At 51.9% G+C, this 9878-nt stretch overlaps 1 protein-coding gene across 1 annotated transcript; it reads right to left on the bottom strand.

Moving 5' to 3' along the window:
- Positions 1-693: 693 nt before the first annotated feature.
- Positions 694-2693, bottom strand: FZD7 (frizzled class receptor 7). Its single transcript, XM_042822355.1, has one exon. It carries the CDS (start codon positions 2691-2693, stop codon positions 993-995), a length of 1701 nt encoding a protein of 566 aa, XP_042678289.1. The 3' UTR covers positions 694-992.
- Positions 2694-9878: the final 7185 nt, after the last annotated feature.

Here is a 9878-nt window from a genome sequence, read left to right as displayed (position 1 = left end):
GTTAGCTTCACCTGCGGCAGCCCCGCTGGAAAGCGGGGGAAAAAGCAGCGTTACGGGGGGGAAAGAATCGTATCTCAGCGTTCCGTACTGTAAGGGCTCGTTTCGGCAGGTGCTCCCAGTTACGCTCTTCTGTCCCTCTCGGTCTCCCCGCTTTTCCTTCCGCGTAGGAAAGCGGGCCGTCCGAGCGGGTAACATTCCGCCTCCTCCGCTCCTCACAAAAGGAATGTTTATTTCTGCGAGCTCCTCACATCCAAGGGTGAACATCAGTGACTTCTTTTTGTTACTTTGCCCATAAAAACCGATCCCATGCTTACGCCTTTCTGTTCAGAAAATACTTTTGTTTCCCCCTTTGTCTCCTAGAACAAAGGCAAGGGGGAAAAGCCTTCTGCTGAAAAGCAACAAGTCATTTCTTTTCAGAAAGGGTGTGGAAAGGCAGCCCCCTCCTTCCCCGCAGCAGCAAAACCAACAGTTTTTTCCTCTCTCTTCGAAATGCGAACACCGGCCATCATTGAGGTAAAACAGGAACGTGTAAGCGACGAAGCGGAGGCGGCTCAGCACCGCGCTGCCCGCGGGGTACTCACGTGCTCGCCCCGGGCTGCACGAGGCGGGAGCCCGGGGGCCGCCTGACCCCAGCGGCTCAGAGCCGGGCGGCCCGCGGGCAGGGGCGGCGCTGCGCCTTCTCCCCGCCCGGGGTTGCCTCGGCCGCGTTGGTTTCCTTCCCGCACACGGAAAAGAGAGGGGGCTGTCTGGAAAGCGAAGGGCTCTCCCGCCCCGGCAGCGGCCTCTTTCTGTGCTTTTCCTCTCAGCCGGGCGTAAGCACCATTGGACACAGCGCACGTAGTCCTTTATGCGATGATCATTTTTTAACCCCGCTGTGAGAAAGCCAAAGTTTTGGAAAGCCTCCCCCCTTCCTCCGTCTTCAGGGAGCCGCTGTTGCCTCCCTTCTGCCGAGTACCCTCTCTTCTGCGTGTGTGCCAGGGTGGGTGGAGGTCTCATACCGCCGTCTCGCCCTTGCTGCCGGTACTCAGTCTGTGGTAGAAGCGCCGCCAGGACTGTAGGGTTTTGCCAGACCAGATCCAGAAGCCCGTTGTGATGCCAACGATCATGGTCATGAGGTACTTGATCATGAAGACTGTGAAGTCCGGGCTCATGGGGGCGAAGTGGCTAGGGCAGGGCACAGCGTAGGTTTTGCACGTCTGGAGGAGCCACGTCTTCTCCCAGGTGCTACGGAAGGCCTGCTCATAGAAGTAGCATGCCAGGACAATGGTGGCAGGGACTGTGTAGAGGACGCTGAAGACCCCAATGCGCACCATCAGCTTTTCCAGCTTCTCCGTCTTGGTGCCATCATGCTTCATGATGGTGCGGATGCGAAACAATGACACAAAGCCGGCCAGCAGGAAGGAGGTGCCAATGAAGAGGTACACAAAGAGCGGCGCCAGCACGAAGCCCCGCAGTGAGTCCACGCTGTAGATGCCCACATAGCACACCCCGCTGAGCACATCGCCATCCACCTGCCCCATGGCTAGGATGGTGATGGTTTTGACAGCAGGCACGGCCCAGGCAGCCAGGTGGAAGTACTGGGAGTTGGCCTCTATGGCCTCGTGGCCCCACTTCATGCCAGCTGCCAGGAACCAGGTGAGGGACAGTATGACCCACCAGATGGAGCTGGCCATGCCGAAGAAGTAGAGGATCATGAAGAGGATGGTGCAGCCTTCTTTCTTGGTGCCTTGGGCCACGGTACGGTAGCCATCCTCAGAGAAGCGCTCCAGGCATACCACCCGCTCCTCCAGCAGGAATCCCGCCGCATAAGCCACCGCCACCATGAAGTAGCAGCCCGAGAGGAAGATGATGGGTCGCTCCGGGTAGCTGAAGCGGCGCATGTCCACCAGGTAGGTAAGCACAGTAAAGAGGGTGGATGCACAGCAGAGCACGGACCACACGCCCACCCAGAGCCGGGCAAAACGTACCTCGGCCTCCTTGAAGTACATGAGCCCGTTGGGCCGGCCCGGCTCACAGGGGGCTCCACAGTCCCGCTCCCCCAGGAAGCGGTAGCCCAAGTAGGGGGGCACCTTGAGCTGCCGAGGGCAAGAAAAGGAGAAGCCAGCAGCGGGCTGTGGCGGGGTGAGGTCGGGTAGGTAGCCGGCAGTGGGCTGTGCCGTGGCTCCCCGACCTCCAGCGCCACCGGGCCCTGGCGGGGCATCCGATGTGTTCTGCCCCACGCAGATCTCGCCCGCACCGTGCACGGGAAAGTTCTCACAGCGGAGCCGCTCCGGCCACTGGAAACCAAACTTGTTCATGAGCGCCTCGCAACCCTGGCGAGCCCGTTCACATAGGGAGCGGCAGGGTGGGATGGCCTGCTCCAGTACGGTGCAAACCGGTGCATACATGGAGCAGAGAAAGAACTTGAGCTCGGCCGAGCACTGCACCTTGACCAGCGGGTAGAACTGGTGCACCTCTAAGCCGGCGTCCTCCTGGTTGGTGTGGCCCAGCAGGTTGGGCAGGATGGTCTGGTTGTAGGCGATATCCGTGCAGAGCGGGATGGAGATGGGCTGGCAGAAGCCGTGGTCCGGCACGGAGATGGCCTTATCGTCCTGATGCGCCGCCGCGCACGGGGTGCCCAGCAGGGCGGCCAGCAGGGCGGCCAGGCCCAGCCAGCGGAGCCCGGCGCCCGCTCCTCCCGCCGCGGGCCGCATCGCCGGGGCCCGGGGAGTCGCGGGGCGCGAGTCAGAACCGGGCGGCGCCGAGCCCCAGGGGCGCGGGCGCCCGGCGGTGGGGCCCCTTCCGCGGGGCGGGGGTGCGGCGGCGGCTCCGCGGCGTTCCTCTTCGGCTGCGGCGGGTCGGCGCTCCTCGGCGTTAAGTTTCCTGAGTCGGTAGCGCTGGAGAAGGTGGCGGACGGCGGCGACGGCTTTCGGTAGCTCCGCGCAGGGTCCCGCGGCGAGGCGCTGGCGCTGCTCCCCGCCTGGCTGCCGAGCCCCGACGCCGAGGATTTAGGTTACGGCTAAACGGATTATTACCGCGCCCGGCCGAGCCGTGTATTTTACTTGCGGGCTTAAATAACTTTTAAAATCCAATTATTGTGCGATCCTCCCCGCGGGTCCGCTCCCGACGGGCGCAGCCGCCTCGCCTCCCGGCCCGCTCCGCTCCGCCCGCGGCCGTGCACAACCGCACGCCCCACAACTCCCGGCCCGCGACCGAGCTGGGCACAAAAAAGACACATATACGCGCGGGCGCGCCGCTAGCCCCGCCCCCGCCGCCGGCCCCATTCACAAACCGCGCCGGGGGCGGGGCCTCACGGCGCCCGCCCGCCAATCCCGTGCCGTGCCGGGGGCGGGGCCGAGGCGGCCCGAGAAGTTGCGCTCAACTTTTTCCCATCCCCGGCAGGGCAGGGTGGGACGGGCCGGGGGCGGGAGGAGCTGCCCCGGGGCCCCGCGCCCCCGCTGAGAGGCACGGCGGGGCGGGGGGCGGCGAGCGCGCTCAGGGTGGCCCGAGCGAAATGAAATTAACTGGCTGCTTTCTGAGCGGACTTTGAAAATGCAAACGGCTGCCCGTACCCGGAGTTATTTAATAAATAATAAAAAGAGCTCCGCCCGGGTACAATTGCAGAATGAGCTGATGGCGTTGTGGGATGTCCGCGCCTGCGAGCCATCGCCTCCCCCAGCGGGGGGGCTGATTTGTTATCGCAGCATGACCGTTGCGTTTTGCTGGCAGAATGAGCGCTTTATTCACGCGGATGTAAGCTTTCGGCAGGGAGGGCAGCTTGTTTTGAAATGTCCACCGCTACCAGTGCTGAGGGGAAAAACGTTAAATCGCCGTGTGTGCGGCTGCAACCCCTTAAAGAGGCCCAAACGGTGTGTAACAAAGCAGCAGCTCCTCTGTGGAGGCCCGGCACGTCTGCGAGAGACAAAACGCAGAGAGAGACAAACGTAGGTCAGGGGAGGGACGCTGCTGGCCGGCGGGTGATGCAAGGCGGGCCCAGAGCCAGGCCGGCGTGCGTTCGCCGAGGACAGAAGTGAGCTTTGCTGCACAGCTGTATTCCAGGGCACGCGGACGCACCGCGGGCTGCTGGAACCTTCGTGCTTCTGGGGCCAGAAGTGCCGGAGCGGCACAGAGGGCGTGCGGCAGCGACCGCGTATGCCTTCATGCTCTGGCCTAGGGGCCAAGTACTATCCAGCCCACCCGTCCCTCCCTTTGAGGACAGGAACTATACCGTTCAAATTGCTGCTTCTGCTCTTGTACTCTCCGTTGTGCTCATATCGTGCCTAAGCAAATACACCAATCTGTGCAGCCTCCGAGGCACTTCAAGAGATCAGAGTGTGGCTCAGGGAGCTCAAACAGCAATTGGTGGACAAATGTTTCCCATATCCTCTTCTGCTCGTGAACAATGTGTCCTCATACCAACAAGGCCATACAGCTTCAGCTTTTGTTATATTTGTTAAGAGAAACTGACAGTTATAAATGGGCTTACTAAAATAAATGTGCTCCTCTAAAAGTGGACATGTTTTTAAAACTACTCTTCTGCTCCCTGAGCTGTGTGCCAGGCAGGATGTGCTACTTGTGCTCACAGCAGTTGCTTCTAGACAAGAAGCCTTTTCTTCTTTCCTCAGAGCTGCTGGAGGGCCCTAAGAGGAACTTAAGCGTGTCAGCGTGGTGAGGCTAGTTGTCTGAAGGGCATACTTTTGTGCACCTATAGTCACTCACCTTCAATGGAAAAGTTCTCCATGGAAAAGTTCTCCATCAACTTATTTTTTTTACTGTTGGTTTGTGTGTGTGTGTGTTTGTGGTTGTTTTGTGTGTGTGTGTGTGTCCAGCTGTTGCTAACCTTCAGAAAGATTTTTTCACTTTTTTTTTCCCATCCCAACTTTTTGTGACACTCCATGAGCTGTGGAGCCATCAATCTTTACTAATCACCTTAGATTTCACTCTGGCTTGTATGTCTGACTTCATCTGTGAGGCATTTTGTGACATTCACTATGAAGAATGTCAGAGCAAAGGAGGTGTTTCAGTGCAGGCAGTGACAATGCAGAGAGAGAAAAGGAACTGCAAACTTTCTGCCCCATGCATGGACTGATCTGATTTTTGTATGGAAGGATACATTTGGAGCTAGTAAAATGATATTGCAGGAAACTCTTTCAGCAGTGTGGAGAGAGTGACAGAAACTATTCAGAGTAAGGAATGTCAAATCACGTGGCAAGACCTGAACTGGGTATTTATTTACAAGACAGGGCAGATGGCATCAGTGCTTCCCCCTGTTTTTTGCTGGTCCTATTCATTAGAGTCATTCTTGTGAGCCATGGTCTGAAAGAAAGGATGGCCAGGAACTATAAAAGCTCCATTACGTTTGTGTTGAATGTAACATAGAGTTCAGTGAAGCAAAAGGTGAAGAAAGAAGTAGGCAGAAGGGAAGAAGGAAGGAAAAATGTGCTCCCTGTTACTTCATAGTGAAATAAGAAGACAGTAAACTTATTATGTGGGATGACACTGCTAGGACATTTCAGATGGCAGGAACGTGCAACAGCATTTACTAAGATGGAAGAAGAAAATTTCTTGCACTCATTATCAAATTCCAGTGTTTCTAGTTGTTTTTTTTTCTTAATTAGACCACTGGGAGATGGGAGCAGTCACTGACACAGGGAGTGGCGGTCTGAGAATGGCAGACTGTGGCCTAGGAAAATCCCAGGCTACTACATTACTCTGAGACATCCTTACAGCTTTCAGGGAACAAGAAAAATTGATAACAGAAAAGCCGCAGCAAAAGCCAGGGTTCTGTAAGTTATTCCAAAACATCAGGGCCTCTCTAAGTAGCATCAGCCATGTTTCAAGTGGCTGCAAACTTGTGCTCATCTCCTGCTTTTACCGCAATCTAAATTCACAAGTTTTAACCTGCAAAGTCACTTAAACTTCCTCGGACAGCAGGGATTCTCATCAGCACTAAGCACATGCAGTTGCTGCTGCTCAGATCCTCAGCCCCTCAGAGCAACTGCGCTGCTCAGGGCTTCGCTGCTCCTGGGAAGCTATTGTAACTGTACAGGAGTTTAAAAGGCGTCCTCTGAAAATCTCCCAGCCACTGCTCTTCTGAATATCTGACATTGTCTTGTGGCAGTAAAGGAGGAGCAAAGTCCGGTAAATCCATGAGACCAGGGCTTGGTACCAGCTCTGAAGCACTAGGCTTTGCACATAGCGAGGAGCTCTTGGGAACAGAGAATTCTCTGCCTTCATACACATTTAAAAATAGATCCAATTCAACTCCCAAGCTAAGTCTGAGTGAGGCGCAGCAATCCCTACATGATGTCTTTTCCTGCTGTTTTAAAGCCTCCTTAAACGTTGCCAATATCATTTTCCTTGTTTCCTATCCCATCTGATAGAAAACTCTTCCCATGGGGGGAAGGAAACCAAAACAAATCCCCCTCCCCACTCTTCCAGGCAGCAGTTATTTTGGGTGCCTGAGGGTGAGCATTTTCAGATTATCTGCTGCGAGGTTTCCAGACCTCATTGCCTTCAGAAGAATAAAGGACAGCGTTACCACTTCTCCTTCATCGCTGCTGAAACTCTGCTGATGCAGTTATGGTGCCCTGCCACCATCCCAGCTGCAACTGGCTGAAGTGTGAGGCCTTCTTCTTGCACTTAGGCTTACTGAAGGACTTCCAGGACAATTTTCATCTCATCTCATTTTGAAACACACTCACAAATATTTCTACATGATCGGGCAGGCTATTGAGCTACGAACATCAAAATTTGCCCTCCCTAAAACTTAGTGGGGAGATGCCAGGAGCCTGGGGGGGAAGTGATGCATGCAAATTCTACATAACAGTCTGCATAATTAGTAATAAAATAAGTTCACAGCACCATATCTGCTTGCATTTCTATCAGTCTGACAGACAACTCTAAATTACACATTGTTTGAGCTCATCAATGAAGTCTGGTTTTTCTGTAGTGAGACAGGAGAGCTTGGTTCTTCACAGGCAGGGAGTGGGGAAAGGCAGCCCCTGCCCCCCAACACAGAGCCTGAATTTGAAATTAGATTGAAGGCATCAGAAACTGATTGAAAAGAGAGGATGGGGAGGGCGCAGGTGACAAAAGGAAGGGGATACCGCTGGAGGGGATGTGGTTTCCTCAGTGAGAGAGGCAAATGCCAGTTGCATCATGGACTTGTAAGATAATTATTAGCTTATGAAGTAATATCCCAAAGGATATATGGGAGCTCCACTGCCTTCCATATTTACGATCAAATTGGAGAAAACATTAGGAAACATTCACAAAGATGGGCTATCTGGTGATGGCTTTCATTTTTGACATCCCTGAATAAGAAAACAAAACCTGATGTTGATCAGCTCATCCCCACTCAGCACTTCACTGAGGACATCAGTTACACTTTAACCACTGCGTGACACTTTGAATTCCCTTGTTTCTCTGAAGTGAATTTAATCTGCTCTCGCACAATTTTGGGGTTGCAGAGGCCCTTTGGTATAAAGTGTAGGCAACCCTTCTTTATTTTACTTTCCCAAGCGAGGCGATTTTTAACAAGGCAAATGCTTTTCAGCAGCAGTGGTATCAGCCAGGCCCTGCCATCACTCTGGGTGCAGTGATACCACAGTATGAAGAGGAGAAGCTTCCAGGGGTGGTGGGGAAAATAAATAGAGTCATAGAATCAGTAAGGTTGGAGGAGACCACTAAAATCATCTAGTCCAACAGCCGGCCCATCACTACCATGCCCAGACCCAGACAGGCAGCATACAATTTAGTGAGACACAGCCAACTTTCTCAAGTTTGTTCATCAGTTTCCCATCTCATTGCAGATGGTGCCAGGGTTTTTGTGAATGTGGAGTTATGTTTTTGATGTGGATTCTGATTTTTGATTTTTGATTCTGATGTGGATTTAGTGACTGATGGCTCTGATCTCTCTCCTGTCAATACTCTTTGATTGTGAGGAATGTGATGATGAAATGCTTGCACTATATGTTTGTCATTTATTCCCAACATTGTTTTAGTTTGTCTTTCTATACTCTCATTTATTTGGGATTGAATCTTAAATACTTTCTAATGCACAGACAGAAGGCTTGCACTTGTCCTATTTGCGTGAATGGGTAAGGGCTCACTTGTTTCAATGGAAACAGAGCCAAAGCCTCAACTTCTGTTTATATAGGAAGGAGAACTGGATTTAACTCAAAACAAGAGATGGGAAAGATCCATTATATCACTTAGTCTCTGCTTTCATAAGTGCCAGCGGTTTAATTAGCTTAATTTTAAATACCTTGAATAATGGGACCATTGCTATTTCTCATGGGACACGGTTCTGCCATCTAAGGATTGTATTGGCAGGAAGCCACTGCCTGATGTTCAAACAAATGGTTTATCTTAGCTTGATTAGGGCCCACTAAAGATGAGTGCAGCCTCTAAGAAATATGCTGTTTCCAAAGCTTAGAAAACAAGGGAAGAAAAGCTGTTACTCAATACAGAATTTGCCAGATGTCTAAATAGGCTAAGGAATTCCTAAGCCTCTGTTTACAAAATCCTCTCCTCCTCCCATGAATGCTTAAATTACAAATCACTGCTACCATCCTATGTTTAGGGTGAAATTTCCTTAACTCACTTCACTTCCAAAATGAGTTTGGGAAAAGAAACAAACATTTTAATTACTTTTATTTTCTCTCTTCCTGATAGGCTTGTGCAAATTAACCCTCATGCTCCTCAACTACAATTAAGCTCTTAGGCAGAATTATTTCTTCCTTTGGTCTCGATCGTGCCCTGGGGACGCGCTTGCTGAGGTGGTTCACTGCCTCAAGGGGACACGAAGGTTTGCTGTGGTGGCTTCTGCAGCCCCCCCAAGCCCCTGGGAAAGAGTCATGCTGCTGTACCAGGAATTTCCCTTCCTACCAGACCCCCGGGGAGCAGTGATTCAAAGCATTTCAGGAACTGGGGCCATGACCAACATCTCGAGCTCCCCTGCACATGTTGTTTTTTTTTACCCAGTCATTTCCAAGCTGCAGTTTTCCCTTCCTTGCCAGCCTGCACTGACTGAACTTGTTGGAGCTGCTGAGAACTACACGGAATGGCGTTGGAGACATTGAGCTGATTTCCATCTGTGGAGGGAGGAGAACCAGAATGCGGCGCTTTAAATAAGCTCCCTCCTCATGCAGTCTCTGAAGGGAATGAGGGCCCATTTTCTTAATTACATGTTCATTAGTATGTTTAGTGCTCTCCTCCCTCTCTTCCCCCAGCCCTGCCACCTGGGAGTTCCTACTATGTTACTGGAAAGCCACAGAGGTTTATTTAAATACCACATAGTCAGATTGGAATGAAAAGCTATGAAGCTTCCCCTCTTTAATACTTTTTGAAATTATTTATGGGCTATGCTTCTTGCCTACGTAGAAGGTGCCTTCTGAGATTCCTGCAAGTCAATGCAGAAATAGCTGTTTGAATTGAGCAATAATTAGAAGCATATGGAGCAAAGCAAAGCATCAGAGAAATCCCATTCTGCTGAAGAAACACTGCTGTCTGAAATAGATTTCAGCTGCACGTAACGTTTTCTCATATGGGCTGCAAAGAAATAACATCGTATGTCTGGTTTGCACCTACCAAAGCTGGGAAATTCAAAGCAACATCTGAAATTCTGTTCTGTGTTCAGTCCACTGTTGCAAAGCTTTTGCAGCCTCCATGTTTTCCTGGGCTGTGCTTACGGTCTTTTTTTTTGCTAGACTTCAGAACAATGGAGATTCAACTTTTTATGGTGAATATGTGTAGATCCGTATTTAATATTTTTCTCTCAGTCTTTGCATTTTTTAAAAAGGATTTGACACGCTGAGGAAATGTGCATGGCTGAGGACACGGTTACGATCTCCTGTAATCCACAGGCTCAGTCCAGGGAGGCACTCAGAGCTCTC

This window comes from Centrocercus urophasianus, unplaced genomic scaffold (genome assembly GCF_019232065.1).
Source record: "Centrocercus urophasianus isolate 14NV4802_14NV808 unplaced genomic scaffold, USGS_Curo_1.0 seq_20, whole genome shotgun sequence".
In the NCBI taxonomy this organism is placed as follows: Eukaryota; Metazoa; Chordata; class Aves; order Galliformes; family Phasianidae; genus Centrocercus; species Centrocercus urophasianus.
Note: the sequence above shows the minus strand (reverse complement) of the source record. Positions and strands in the feature narration are given on the sequence as shown.